The sequence below is a fragment of the Sus scrofa genome, chromosome 3, assembly GCF_000003025.6.
Source record: "Sus scrofa isolate TJ Tabasco breed Duroc chromosome 3, Sscrofa11.1, whole genome shotgun sequence".
NCBI classification, from domain to species: Eukaryota; Metazoa; Chordata; class Mammalia; order Artiodactyla; family Suidae; genus Sus; species Sus scrofa.
The window spans coordinates 69,761,050-69,776,682 of NC_010445.4; the positions used below are offsets into that span (position 1 = coordinate 69,761,050).

The 15,633-nt window shown below is 48.6% G+C and overlaps 1 protein-coding gene across 1 annotated transcript in view; it reads left to right on the forward strand.

The window, feature by feature from the left end:
- SFXN5 (sideroflexin 5) overlaps positions 1 to 15,633 on the forward strand; it is a 132,951-nt gene that overhangs the window by 60,029 nt on the left and 57,289 nt on the right. The window contains exons 7-9 of the mRNA XM_003354772.5: positions 12,659 to 12,712; positions 13,706 to 13,762; positions 15,346 to 15,411. Of these exons, the coding sequence (XP_003354820.2) occupies positions 12,659 to 12,712; positions 13,706 to 13,762; positions 15,346 to 15,411 (177 nt within the window). The remainder of the gene's footprint in view (positions 1 to 12,658; positions 12,713 to 13,705; positions 13,763 to 15,345; positions 15,412 to 15,633) is intronic.

Below are 15,633 nucleotides of genomic sequence, written 5' to 3' on the forward strand. Positions count from 1 at the left end.
GATACTTTTTTTTTTTTTCTTTTTATCTTTGGAGTTCAGAAATACCCTCAGGATTTTAAAAAAATCTTCTCTGTATACTTTATAAAATTATACATGTAATACATGGATATGTTCTTTGGAATTCAAAAATATCACCAAGAATTTTTTAAAGAATATTTTTAAAGCTCTACAAGTAATACATGAATATGTTTCTCAGCTCAGAATTCAAACAATAAAAAAAATGAAAGTTCCTCTGACGACCCTCAACTCCATCCAATTCTACTCCCAGAAATTGCCTCCATTAGAAGTTTGGTGTGAACTGTCAGGCTTTTTTTCCTAGGCATTTTACATACATCTGAATCATCACTAAAATTTGGGGTCTTTTTTGTATTTTTTCCATGAAAAATATCAAAATATACTTATTTATCTACAAATAGTTTATTACACTTATCGGTTTGCCTACATAAAGAAATCCTCCCTCCCCCCCTCCCTTTTCCTTTTGTGTGTGTGTGTGTGTGTGTGTGTGTGTGTGTGTGTGTGTGTGTGTTTTTGCTATTTCTTGGGCCGCTTCCGCGGCATATGGAGATTCCCAGGCTAGAGGTCCAATCGGAGCTGTAGCCTCCAGCCTACGCCAGAGCCACAGCAACGCGGGATCCGAGCCGCGTCTGCAACCTACACCACAGCTCACGGCAACGCCGGATCGTTAACCCACTGAGCAAGGGCAGGGACTGAACCCGCAACCTCATGGTTCCTAGTCGGATTCGTTAACCACTGCACCACGACGGGAACTCCCCTTTTCCTTTTTGACTAGTATTCTTTCCCATAGTGATGGATTTAGATTTAGGTTGTTTCTGATTATTTGCTATTAGAAATAGTTCGTGAAAAATCCTTATAAAGCCCTTTTTGCACAAGTATGAGGATTTTTCCAGAGCCCATTCCAGGAGTGAGTTTGCTGTGTAAAGGCAATGCACATTTACATTTTTGACAGCTATTGCCAACTTTCTCTTCAGAAAGCCTATATTTCACTACAACTTTGTAATTCAGGTATTCATATTTTTCAGGGTTTTTTTTTGCCAATCTGATGAGAAAAGGATAGCATCTCATTATGGCTTTAATTTTTATTTCCCTGGATGCCAAAAAGATTTCACTTCTTTGCATGTATTTATTGGTCTTCTACATTTCTCTTCGATGGATTAGCTGTTAACGTCCTTTGTCTGGTCTTCTGTTGGCTTTCCTAATTACTTTGTAAGCATTCCTTATCTATTTTGGATATTAATCCTTTGATTTACATATATTGCAAATCTTTCCCCAGGTGTTTTTCTTTTACCTCCTGGTGTTTTTGTTGTAGGAGAGTTTTAAATATTGATTTTAAAAATCAGAATCTTTCTGTAGATCGATTTTCGAGTCTTGTTCCTATTTCTTACCTCATCTCCTTTAATTAAAATAACTGGATTTGTGTGAGTTGTGTCTGGGAATTAGGTCTTGGATGTATTTATTACTTCTGTTTGCATTTCCTAATTTATTCATTTCTGCTCTTGTTTTTATAATATCCTTTTTTCCTCTTTGATTTGCTAGTGGTTGGTTTTTTAACTCTTTGCTTTGAATTTATTGTTAATTTATTTGTTCTTATTCTTTCCTTCTAATGAAACTGTTTAGGGCCCTGAATTTGCTTCTAAGTGTATCAAATACTTGGCTGTGTCTAATATGTTTTCATATATAGCCATCTATGTTTTTATTTTCTAAATAAGTTTGAAATTATAGCTTTGAATCCTCTTTAATCAGATAGTCAGAAGAATGCATTTTAATTTTTTTTTTTTTTTTTGTCTTTTTTGCTATTTCTTTGGGCCGCTCCCACGGCATATGGAGGTTCCCAGGCTAGGGGTCGAATCGGAGCTGTAGCCACTGGCCTACGCCAGAGCCACAGCAACGCGGGATCCGAGCCTAGTCTGCGACCTACACCACAGCTCATGGCAATGCTGGATCCTTAACCCACTGAGCAAGGGCAGGGATCGAACCCGCAACCTCATGGTTCCTAGTCGGATTCGTTAACCACTGTGCCACGACGGGAACTCCTGAATGCATGTTAAATCCAAAGTGGTTGGATTTTTAAAGTATATGTTCTTTTGTTATTATTTTCTAGTTTATCTTATTTTCAAAGAGAATGACCTCCACAAATTTGCCATTTGAGATTTATTATGGTTTTCTTTGTCACATAGTACATGATTACATCAGTTAGGAGTAGGACCATTTGCATATATCAAAAAGTTCAAAATAGCAGTAGCTTAAACAAAAGAATTCATTTCTCTCTCACATCAAAGAGGTTTGGAGGTAGGCAGATCTCACCAATGTCATTGGAAACTCAGTTGTCCACTTTTCTACACCATTCAAAGTGCTGGCTTCTACTGTTTGTCACCTCATAGTCCAGGATGGTGGCTGAAGTTCCAGTCATCACATCCGCATTCCAGGAAGGAGAAAGAAGGGAGGAGTAAAAAGAATGTACCTCCTTTCTGAGTTAGTTCTCTTTCAGTCGTCTTCATCAAAGTCTCACAACAACAGTTCTGTTTATATTCCATGTAGAATTTAGCTGGATACATAGTCAATCCCCAACTAAAGAGGTTCTGTTAGTGAGAAGGAAGAGAATAGCTCTAGGTCAGTAAACAAGCATCTGCCATAGTAATTTTTTACCATAATAATTTTAATAGATACTCCATTGATGCTTAAAAATAAAAAAATAAGGAGTTCCCGTCATGGCTCAGTAGTTAACGAACCTGACTAGGAACCATGAGGTTGCGGGTTCGATCCCTGGCCATGCTCAGTGGATTAAGGATCCAGCGTTGCCATGAGCTGTGGTGTGGGTCACAGACGCGGCTCGGACCCTGCGTTGCTGTGGCTCTGGCGTAGGCTGGCAGCTACAGCTCCGACTAGACCCCTAGCCTGGGAACCTCCATGTGCCGTGGGTGCGCCCCCACAAAAAATAAAATAAAATTAAATTAAATAAAAATTAAAAAATGTCACTTGGTAGTTTCATCTCTCCCAAACTAGAGAAGTTGAGTTTGGGTCTTATTCCTCATAAGAGGCCAACTGGACCCTTTCAAAATTAATGGCTGCCATCAACTGGGATAAACTAGCTAATCCAAGGGATCACTGACTCAAGTTCACAGGTGTTACTGAGAACACCCCATAGTTTTCCACTCTCTCTTCTTCTTCCTAAGGCAAAGCAATCCATTCAGGGTCCCTACGGCCTCGTAGGCATCATGGGAACTTGGGTGCTGATCCACTCCCATGTCGTTCAGGAGTTCACAACTGAAGTAGATGCTGTGAATGCCCCATCAGGACCAGCCCTCTCCCAGCCTCGAGCAAACATCCCTCTGCAAATAAATGTGCGAGAAGAGGAATCCCTGGCCTCTGAGATCCTGTAGGAATACGGGATTGAGGTGAATGGGCAGTATGACTGGGATGGCCTTAGGGCAACCAGAGCCAAAATGACAATGCTTGCCTAGCCCCACTTCCTAGCTCCAAATCATATTCCAGGATTCAGAACAGCTGGGCCAGAGATCAGGTCCCAGGAAGAACCATTGGTGGTGGAGGACCGTAGCCTTCCATCTGGGCACTTTGACACGGATGAGCTGTATGAGGACTCACTGGCCACACTTCTTCCCAGGGCTGCTGCCTCACCAGCCACTGGCTTTCTCGCCACTTCCACCTGAAGCTTGGCTCCCCTTAGCCACACCACTTCTCCTAAGACCCTGCCTGGTAGCACTGAACATCTCAGCAAATGCCTGGTCTGAAGGGACGTGAAGGTTCCAGTCCATGCCTTAGGGAAGCCCCTGCTGGGATAGAACGGGTAAGAAATATACACATGCAGAAACCACTAAAATGCTTACCAAAATAGAAACGGGGTGCCAGCAATGTGCTAGGAACTGGATCCCTGAGTGATAAAGGGAAGGGGTGAGTAAGACTGGCAGGTGCCTCGACTAAGATGCTTCTGGAAGGAACATCCAAGCTGCCTCCTACCCAGGTGAGCTGCCCTGGCCTGACCCCACCCCCAGCCCCCACGCAGTTGCCACCTTGCCTGAGGGTAACCCCGCCCCCCTCCCTGCTCACTCCCAGAGCTCAGGAGAAACGAGCTGGTTTTCTCCCAGAAGCTGGTGCCAGTTTAGTCAGCAGATTTCACAGATCTACTGGCACCCATGTAGTGTCTTATTTTAAACTTAACATTTGAAGATGGAAACTTTTCCCCCTTTGATGTGTGGCAAAGAGATCCCAATTTATACATAAGCATGGTGGCTAAGCCAGTGCACCAAGGCTGTTCCCGAGGCTGGTGTAGTTCATTCTCCCCTTTCTTCGGGTACCTTCCCAGAAGAACCCCACCAACTGTGGTCACTTCTGAAAATTGGCATCTCAGGGGTCAGGTTTCCTCCAAGAGATGTGCAGTCCTGTCCTTTCCGGGCACATGTGGCTGGGGAGAGGCTGGGCCAGTGTCCTGGGCCCCATCCTGTCCTTTGCATTTCCCCAGCTGCCAGCCGCGGATCCAGCCTGTGCCCTTGGCTCCCGCAATGTCTCATGTGCCAGGAGCTGGGTTTCTCTTGTGGGCCCGAGCATCTGCAAGGTGGCTTTGCATCTGTGCCTCCCTTCTCAGCCCTGAGGTCCTGACACTGCTTTCCCCCTTTCCTCTTGCTCTTTCCTTCTGGGACTCAGGGCCCCAACCCCCACCCCACCCCCCACCCCCGTATCCAGCTGGGAGCCTGCAGAGGGCAGACTGCGGCCCAGGAGCATCGTCTCAGTGAGTCCAGAGGCCTCGGGTTACGTCAAACTAGATTTCTGTCTTAGAATGTGCAGAGCTTAGTTCACTCTGAACCCTCTCGTTGCAACGCTGCAGGTGATCATATGGGCTTTGAAAGCCTGTTTCTCTGGAGGCGCAGGTGTCAGTCTCGCCGTCTCTGTGGGGAGGAGGGGTGAGCCACAGAGGGTTCAATTTGCGTGAGGATTTGGCTGAGTCCCAGGGTCTTTCTGATGTCTCCCAACCCTCCTCATCCAGACTCTGCTTTTTCACACATTTCAGCCCCACCCCTAACTTTCTTCCTGACCATTGTAATTGGACACCAGTCGTTTTGGACTAGTTTATCCAATCCAAGAGGTGTTGCTTAATTAAGCTGGAATTGACCAGTCAGAGACAACATTTGACAAAAGATAATATTTTCTTTAACTGATTGGGATCCTTTAAATAACAGCACTCTTAAAGCCCTGAAGTGTTACTTTTCAGAGCATTAGCTACATAAATCAGAAGAAAGGGGTGAAGTAGAAGGACAAAATTGTTGAGACTAGGACCCATGTCCAATCCCCCCCCCACCTTTTTTTTTGCCACACCCATGACATGTGGAAGTTCCTGGACCAGTGATCAAATCCATGCCACAGCAGTGACAACGCTGGATCCTTAACCGCTAGGCCACCAGGAAACTCCTTATGGCAGATCTTTTACGAATGAAGGGGAGCCGTTTAGAATTGAGTGAGTCCATGTGGAGGAAGAGCTAGGATGCCAAAGGACTGTTGCTTTACTAGGGAGGACTCGCAGGTGTGTGAGAAGTGAATGTCAAGCTTCCAGAAGCTCTCGAGGAAGACAGACGTTAAACAGATACTTACTGCTGAGGGATGCATCTTGCAAAGAAGGCAGGCAGGCTGCTTGGAGAGCATGAATACAGGGCCTAGCATCATCTTGAGGGTCAGGGAAGGCTTCCTGGAGGAAGTGGCAATGAAGCTGAAACCTGCAGGATGAGGAGGGATTCACCAGGTGGAAATGGGATGGAGAGTTGAGAGGACTAGCCATTCCAGCCGTTATCTTGCCAAGCAAGATAATTCCGTACACTTGTAGGCTTCCCCAACTTAAGTTTCTGCTCTCAGTTTTTTGATACACACCCTATTTTCCCGTCTGGATTCTCTACACTTTAAAAATTTTTTTCTTTCTCTTGTCGCTTGAGTCACTTTTGTATGAGTGGCAGCCAAAGGGGTGCAAGTGGGGGGGGTTCCCTCAGTTCTCTCCTATCTGTGCACAGAATTGTGACCAGCAGCCTTGTTCCCCTGTCCTTGTTGGCAGCTGTTTCTGTCCCACTTGTGGCCTAGCAGGTTTAGCTGTTTGGCAGTGCCTCCTTCCCACCCGGAGACCTTATCTTTCTGCAAAGGTTAGAACCTTCTGAAGGAGGAGACCTGAAGTGAAGATGTGACTTTTCATGTGAGCCCATTGCCATATGGGTGCAGTTGGCCCCATTCCTGACTCTGTCCTGAGATGAGGCTCTATCACAAACTTCCCTTCTTCCTGGACCAGCTCGGGAGACCCCAGAATTGGGCCAATGGTCAGCAGGTGGAGTGGGTAGATAAGCTAGGCTGCTCAGGAACCAGCGTCAATAGGGAAGACATTATTCTAGGTACATTAGTGATGGTACAGAATTTTGCCAGGAAGGCCAGCATATTCACCCTTCAGATGTGGTAATTCCTGTATTAATCTGCTGTTGTTGATTATAGTGCTGTGTAACAAACATCCACAGAACTTCAGTGGAAGCCATAAGCATTCATGCTTAGGAATCTGCAGTTACCTGGGGTTTGGATGGTCTAGGTTGGGCTTGACCGAGGCAGGTCTGCCTCTTACTACAGATCTGGGCTCAGCCCCCCAGGCTGGACACTGCTCCTTGCGTCTTATCTTCCTTGGACAAGGACACTGGTCGGGACGTCTCCTCTTGGCAATGTGAGCAGCACAGGAGTCCAGCAGAAACACATGAGGCCTCTGGGACCTGGGCTCAGAACTGCCACACTACCACTTTCTCCCATGTGCCATTGGCCAAAGCAAGTCATATGGCCAAGCAACCCCAAGAGTATAGAAATATATTCCTCCCTTGGCATCAGTATGGATCCAAGGAGGAATGAAGATTCAGGGGAAAAGCTCAATCTACCCCCCTCTCCAAAGGCCAACACCCCCATGCAATCTGACTTTAATAAAAGAAGTAAGGAAAAGATGGGTGATGGCGGTCCTGATCACAGCTCAGCATAGGTCTTTTCCCTGCCAAAAATTAATTCTCTCCCCACCTTTATTTTTCCTTCCTAGGGCCACATGTGCGGTATATGGAGGTTCCCAGGCTAGGGGTCGAAGCGGAGCTGTAGCTGTTGGCCTCTACCACAGCTCACGGCAATGCCAGATCCCCAGCCCCCTGAGCAAGGCCAGGGATCAAACCCACATCCTCATGGATGCTAGTCAGATTCGTTTCCGCTGCGCCACTATGGGAACTCCCTAATTCATGTTCTTAATAATGAATTAGCAATGTTCTTGCAGGGTGTGTTGCGGGTCCAGCTTTATGCTGAGTGCTTTGGGGACATCAGAGAGAAAAGCCCTGGGTCTACTATCAGAAGCTCACCATCCTTTGAGGGATAAGCCTTGTGTTTAAATATAAGATGGGGCTAAATGATACTCAGTTGTATGATGCACGCTGTCGAGTTCAGAGAAATGGGACCAGTGATGACTGGAAAAGAATGAGATGGAAAGAGAGGAATGATACTAACACCTAGCGAGCACTCGTGTGCCAGATACCAGGCCACATTCTTTCCATGCCTTCTTCCTCTCGTGGTCATGTAGAGAAGTCCCAGGATCATCCCCATTTAACAGATGAAAAAACAGAGGCACAAAGAGCTCAGGTTACCTGTGTGTGGTCACACAGTGGGTAAACTCTAGAACCAGGATTTGAGGCCATCTCCTTCTGCAACCAGAGCCTGAGTGTTTATCCCCGGGGCCCCAGGGCTGCCCATCCAAGGGGCAGGAAGGCAAAGCTAGACAGATGTGCCGAGAGCATGGCTGCCGGGGGTGGGAGCTGTGGAGGGGACCCCAGTCGCATTAGGAGCTATAAATGGGAGCAAAGAGAGGATGTGCGATTTGGCCGGGGTCCTGCAGGCTGGGCTGGAAATTCTGGCTGCCGGCTCTCCTTCCACGTTCCCTGGTCCCAGGCGTGTTCTGGGCTCTCTCCACCCGCCTCGTGGCCACGCCTGAAGCGTTTCCCTCTTGGAAGAGGTGCAGCCCATTGGCATTGGAGCCGGTGGACTGGCTCCCTCTATTCATCTCTTTCCTTCTTTCCCCTGCCATGTTCTGGAAAGGGCGGCGGGAGGGAATGTAGGCAGGTTGCACCAGAGATATACATCTGAGAACTGAAGGAACATTTATTTTTAATTTAGACTTAAAAAGAAAAAAAGGAAGTTATAAAATATCTGCTCTTGCTCCTGGGATTGTGCAGATGGTGCCGCGTGTTGCCTAATAGGGAGCGAGGCTGGCGCCCGTGTGCTCCCGGGCCCCCCAGCCTGACGGTCGGACCCCGAAGGCGGGATCCCTGCTCCTCTTGCCTCAGCCTCTGACGGCTCCCCTGGGCCCCTCTGGCCGGTGCAGTGTGGTGCTCGGCTGCCTTCATCCCTCACCCTTCCTGGACTGCTTGCCCCAACCTCCTCCTTCAATGAGGCCAGTCTGTTGGCTGGTCCCAGTTCCTGAGCCTGCACAGGCACCCCTCGGCCCCATCCCACCGCTGCCTTTGGCAGAGAGCCAGGGCACACTGATCTCTCCCTTAACTCCTGCTTTGATGTTAAACTTTATGCATTTTATACACATCCAAATACCTAATTAAACCACCTTGTCATTCCCTTCCTTTCTTCCTTCCTCCCTCCCTCCCTCCTTCTCTCTCTCTCTTTTTGCATTTTTTAGGGCCGTACTTGCAGCATATGGAAGTTTCCAGGCCAGAGACTGAATCTGAGCTGTAACTGCCGGCCTACACCACAGCCACAGCAACAGGGAATCCAAGCCACATCTGTGACCTACCCCACAACTCACAGCAATGCCAGATCCTTAACCCACTAGCGAGGCCAGGGATCGAACCTACCTCCTCATAGATACTAGTCGGATTTGTTACCACCGAGCTGCCACAGGAATGCCTACCTTGCCATTTTCATGCCCCGGGAGTTGTAAAAGTTCTCATACATTTTCCAGACTGGTCTTTGTGTTTACTGTGGTTAGGCTGTATATCCGCCTCTTCTGGCAATCCCCACTGGGAGCAATATGGAACTCGGTGCATAGAAGATGCTTGAAGATGGGCGTGGAAAGTGACTCTGTATTCAGGGAGATGAGCTGGAGAAGGGGGCCCTAAAATCAGAGTCGAGGCCCCCAAGCCAGGAATCAGGTGACCTGACTCTTGCTCTAGTTTGCTTTGAAGCCTTGGGCAAACCACCGAATTTCTCTAAGCTTCAGTTGCCCCATTTGCAAAATATAGAAAGTAATCTCTAGTTTGAGCTCCCGAGTTATAACGAGGGTATGGTAAGTGACATAAGGAGCAATGCTTAGTAAAATCAGTCAATCCATCTCTTTAAGAAAGCATGGGGAGTCACAGGTGCCCAGCATGACATCAGGCTGTGATAGGGCAGGAGTTTGGGATGGAAGCTGAACACACTGGCCAACAAGATAAAAAGCTCTGTGTGTGTGTGTGTGTGTGTGTGTGTGTGTGGCATATCCTGGGTACTAGTTTGGTTAAGTTTAGGGCTCTGGTTTTTTCTGGAAAAGACGAAAAAAAAATTATTTAAAAAATTTATTTAAAAAAAAATTATGGGCCACAAGAAAAAACAAGTGAAGATGAAAATGAGACAAAAAAAAAATTAGGGAAGGAAGGATAAGATGAAACCAGGAGTGAAGTTTGGACACAGATACACACAATGACATCTGTACCCTTGGCAGGTGTGGGTCATGGAGATCCCACCTGGGCTTCTTGACAGTCAGGGCTAAGAGTGACACAGGTCAATGCCCAATGTCTGCAAGACAGATGCAAACCAGATGTTCAAAAGCATCAATTTCTGATCCTGAGATCAGGAAAATTTCCCCCAAGAGGCTTCATAAAGGGACCCTGGGACGTCATGAGCAGTGAGTGTCCTGGACAACAGCTGTCTGGTAAATACAGTGAGTCCCATAGGCTGCATCTTATGATGCTCCTGGTGGCCCAAGCACAGTAGGGGGGTGTGCCATAGGGACTGAGGGGATGAAGGCAATGTCTTTCATAGCACAGGGTGCTTATAAACCTACGGATTAGGGGGAATGATGTGCTGAGGTCCCAACAGTGGAAAAACAGCTTTTATTTCTTCAGACTTTGGGAGGCAGCCAGACAGACAAGTGTATCCGTACATCCACGCAGGCTCTTGTGCGCATGTGCACATGCGACACACCCCTTCAGGCTCACGCTCTTTCCAGCTTCAGGCCTCTCTAGGCCCAGCTTTCTCTCTATGGTCAGGCTCCTGCACCCAGGGACTAGGAGAGGATCTGGTCCCCGTGCGTTCCTTCTCGGCAGGACCGATGGGGGTGAATTCCCTTTACAGACAATGGGACGGTCTCTGTGGATTTCACACCTACTCCGTGGAACCTGAGACTAGGATTCAAACTGAGTTAAGACTCCAAGGGCAGCCTCTTCACTCTGTAAGTGAGAAGGCTGGAACCCCAAAGGGGAATGTCTAATGCTGGAGCTCAGGCGGGGTCAGAGCTGAGGCTGAGACCCAAGCTCTCCTGATTCTCACTCCAGCACACTGAGCTGTCGTTGCAAAGGAACATCGAGTTGGGATCTTATTTTGGGGAGAAGAGTATCAGAAGATAATTCTTCATCGGCACCATGGAATGGCTTTACATTATGTAATTTTATTCAAACTGATATGGGCCAATAAATATAAATGTGTATGCATGTTCGCTGTTTTAAAACATTTTAATGTTTAAAACATGATTTACTAATGCTGCTCAGGATGTCTAGAATTTGATTTACTGCATAGAATTGAATGTTTATACTTGTTCCTTACAGGAATTCTTGCCAAAGAGCCATTTTATCTACAGGAATAATAAATAAGTCAATATGTGGATGGTTGTGCACATTTTTTCCATATGCAGCAGTACTTGGTAGATGTTATTTTGCACACGAGCATTCAGAAGGTAAAATTGAGAGAAGGAGTTCTCTTGTGGCTCAGTGGGTTAAGGATCTGGCATTGTCACCACTGCAGCAGCTCAGGTCACTGCTATGACACAGGTTCAATCCTTGGCCGAGGAACTTCGGCATGCCGTGGGTGTGGCCAAAAAAGAAAGAAAAGAAAAAAAGAAGGTAAATTGAGAGATACCCATGGATCCGTGATGTCCAGGATTTGGTCAGTGTCAACATCACACAATTCATCTTGACTTAAACCTAAAAAGCAAAGACAGTGAGTCTAGATCTAAGGTGATACTTAGGCTTTGGAAATAATGGAGCCACGCCTATGTCACCAGACTTGGCTATATGTACATCTTCGTTCATTCTCTCACACATTCAACAAACACTCATTCAATGGCTTAAACATAGGGTAGGTTTTGCTTCATGGGGGCCCAGAGATAATATACAAATTTCCCAAAATTTGTCTTTGTAAAACCCTTAAGGCCTTTGAAATGAATTTTTCTTTTCTTTTCTTTCTTTCTTCTTCTTTTTTTTTTTTTTTGTCTTTTCTGTGGCTGCACCCGTGGCATATGGAAGTTCCCAGCCTAGGGGACGAATCAGAGCTGTAGCTGCCGGCCTATGCCAGAGCCACAGCAACGCAGGATCCGAGCCAGGTCTGCAACCTACACCACAGCTCATGGCAACGCTGGATCCTTAACCCACTGAGCAAGGCCAGGGATCGAATCCGAAACCTCATGGTTCCGAGTCGTATTTGTTAACCACTGAGCCATGATGGGAACTCCTGAAATGATTTTTATTAACCCTCACAAAAATCCTATTGGATGGCTAGGCTGTGAAGAATTTGGGTTACCTGGGTGGAAGTGAAGGTGATCCTTTTGTTTGTTGGTTTGTTTTCATTGGTCCCCTGCCCACCAACTATGAAAACATGCATGTCTGCTGTTAAAGGAATACAGAAATATTCAAGAAGAATGTGAGAAAAATGCCACGTCACCTGACCTTCAGGGACACTTATATGCTGTGCTACAGATTTTCTTATGCCTAGAGATATGTATATGTATGTGTGTTTGTGTATATGCATATATATGATGAGATTTCTCTTTTTTTGGCCATGCCTGAGGCCTGTGAAAGTTCCAAGGTCACGGATCAAACCTGCGCCACAGTGATGACCTGAGCCTTAACCCCTGAGCCACCAGGGAGCTCCAAGATTTCTTTTTTTTTCTTTTTTCCTTCTTTCATTAAAAAAATGGGGTATATGCTTATAATGAGATTCTATAATTCTGAAACCAAGTTTTTTTCATCATACACCATCTCACTGTGGGCAGTCCTTTTTTTTAGGATTGTGCCCTCAGCATAGGGAAGTTCCAAAGCTAGGGGTTGAATCAGAGCTACAGCTGCTGGCCTGCGCCAGAGCCACAGCAACACAGGATTTGACCTGCATCTGCGACCTACACCACAGCTCATGGCAGCACTGGATCCTTAACCCACTGAGCGAGGCCGGGGATCAAACCTGCGTCCATGAATATTAGTCGGGTTTGTTATTGCTGAGCCATGACGGGAACTCCCTGTGGGCAGTACTTTGTGCGTACACATCATACATATCTGTTTGTACAGATCCAGCTCCCTTTTGTCCATGACTGTGTCATTTTTCTTTGCAAAGGTGTAGGGAATTTTTTTTTTTTTGCCTTCTTCAACCTTTTCTCTCTCTCTCATAGGTGGTTGGTCTTCTCTTGCCCAACCAGACATTGGCGTCCACTGTCTTCTGGCAGGTAACAGCTTCCCAGCAAGCAGAGGGCTCCTGAAGGGGGGGGGGCCTACCAAGTGCTGGTTAGAATGCTCTGTCTCAGTGTCTCCTCTCCATCCAGGCCCCTTGGGGAAAGTCTCCCTGCTTCCTCCTCCTTCCCAACCCAGAAGTCACTGGGAGAAACCCCAGAACTTTGGGCCCTGTTGAGCAGGTCCCAGCAGCCTGAGTCTTGGACCATTATGTATGCTCTAACCTTTGCATGGGTGGCAGGAGGGCTGGCTGGTGCCCTCAACAGGATGCTCGTCCCATGGCCAGTGGCCTCAAGGCCGACGGCCTCATTTTGCCATCAGCCTTACCCAGCTTTGCGGGGAAGGTAACCCCAGGGGTGGCTGGATGGAAAAGCATCACAGACCCTGGTCTCTGCCCTTGGAGACAGTGCAGGTTGTGGCTCTCTGTGTGTGCTGTGTAGAGGAGGGGCAGGAAGAAAAACCTGACTGTCTGCAGAAGAAAATGTCAGCATCTTTCCTGAAAAAGACTCCTCCCAGTGTCCATGTCCGGGCTCTGCCGCTGGAGCAGGACACAGGGCTGGGTATTTCTGGAAGAGCCTCAGGGCTGTCAGTCATTCCAGGACCTGCGTGTCCACCTTCTGTCCAGTAGGTAATGTAATAAGGATGATGTGGCAAAGGCAGCGGGGCCCATTTGGGGCGAACGCCGTAAGTGGGGAGAGAGGAGCATCTCTGGCTTGAGATGGGCCACTGGGCTGGGTGGGACCCGTGTCTTGGTTTGCCAGGAACTGAGGGATTTCCCAAGACAGGGGACTTTCAATGCCCAGACCTGCACAGTCCTGCAAACCATGGTGACTGGTCATGCTAACTGGTCAGACAGATGGAACTACCATGAACCAGAGACCCAGGCCTCTCTGGAGGGATGAGGTCTCCCAGGTGCAGGCCTGGCTTCCAGGGAGGTGACCACACTTCCTCTGACTTCTCTTCCCTCCCGCCCCCGCCTTGCCTTTCAGTGGCTGAACCAGAGCCACAACGCCTGTGTCAACTATGCAAACCGCAATGCTACCAAGGTAAGCACCGCAGACCACCACCTGGGGGTGGGCTTCAGGCTGGGGTGACCCTCCCCCTCCCTAGAATGTGGCATGTCACCATCAGGGCTGCCTCCTCTGGGCTCCACTGTCAGGCTTCAGGAGGGCCCCCACTGGGGAGGCCCTCACAACACAGGGGTGAGGAGTTCCGAAATGGCTCAGCAGAACTGAATCTGACTAGGATCCATGAGGATGCAGGTTCGATCCCTGGCCTTGCTCCGTGGGTTAAGGATCCAGCGTTGCTGTGAGCTGTGGTGTAGGTCACACACCCGGCTCGGATCTGGTGTTGCTGTGGCTGTGGTGTAGGCCGGTGGCTGCAGCTCCGATTGGACCCCTAGCCTGGGAACCTCCATATGCTGTGGGTGTGGCCCTAAAAAGCAAAAAACAAACAAAAAGAAACAAAACTCGGGGGTGAAGAGGGGGCAGTGAAGGGCTAAGCCCCACTGCCTCACCGTTCCCTTCCCCAGCTCTTATACCCAGATCTTGGATCAGGACAGCATCAGCCACATGGGGGCTGAATTCCTCTAAAGTGCCCTCCGAGCTTCCCTGGAAGCTGCCTTGGTGCCCCGGCTGCAAAGCTAAAGGGCTTCTCTTGGGGGTGGGGGTGGGGGTCTGAGAGGATCTTCGTGTCCTCCCCAAAGTCCCCTGCACTCCTGGAACCAGCTCACAATGGAGGTCCTGGCCTTTTTCTCTTGTTCGGGAAGGTGCTGGGTCCCTGCTTGGCTGGCAAGGCTGCCTCTCCTCTTGGTCCCCAAAGGCAGGGAGAGCAGAGGGGATCTAGGTCCCCCAGGGCGGGGGGGGGGGGTGGGGCGCTGTTGGTTTGGAGAGGAGTCTGTGCATTTTCTAACGCTGAGAGGAAGAGGTGGCAGTGGGAACCTCAGGACACCCTCCTTCCTCCCGTCTAATCCTTCCATCCGCGTCTCACTCATGCTTCACCCATGTCCCTGCTTCACTCATGTACGCCTCTGCTTGGATGGCTCCAGTTTACCTTAAACCAAACATCTCCAAAGTTGCTGTTATTGCGCAGGCAAGTTCTGTGGCTTGCTCTGCATTTTCTGGGTTGCAACTTGAGATCCGTTTTCCCATAGAATTATTGAGCGACCGCCTTTGAGGGGCCTAGAAGCCAGCTGCAGCATGGTTGACCAGACCTGAGAAAGCCAGCCAGACTGTGGCCAGTCTTAACACTGCTATTTTCACCTAGAAAGTGTTCTGGGTGCCACATTTAGCTTCCCAACCTGGAAATGTCCCAGCTGTATAAACGTCCCATTTTGGCCCTCACTATTCTGTACCTCCAGGCGGCAGGGTCTGCCAAGGACCTTTCTAGAATAGGGCAAAAGTGCAGTGGGCCCTTCAGCATCTCTCCAGACACAGCTGCCCAGTGTTTCCATGTGTGGAGCTGCACTGAGGAGGCCTGGATCCCTTTGGCTTCCAGAGGGACTTTCTTCTCGCTTACCCCTCCAGGCTGGTGGGCAGGAGTGCCTCTTGTTGGCTGGGGCTATTTGCAAGGGTGGAGCGTTGGGGCTGCGGGCACCCAGTGGACCTGAAATGCTGTGTCTGTCTTCCAGCCTTCACCTGTGTCCAAGTTCATCCAGGGCTACCTGGGAGCCGTCATCAGTGCCGTCTCCATCGCTGTGAGTAGCCTCGAACTCCCCTCCCCCCATCTTCTGCATCCTGCTGCTCTGCGGTTGCCCCTCCCAGTATCTCAGGCCAGACCTGGTCTGAGGGTCAGGGCCAGGCAGCGGTGGGGGAGATGGAAGTTTCTGTGTGGGGGCCGTCAGGGCCATCTTCCTAGGCAGAGGAGGGTAGGCCCTGGTGACACTTTCATAGAGCGAGAACACAGGCTGGAGCTCCAG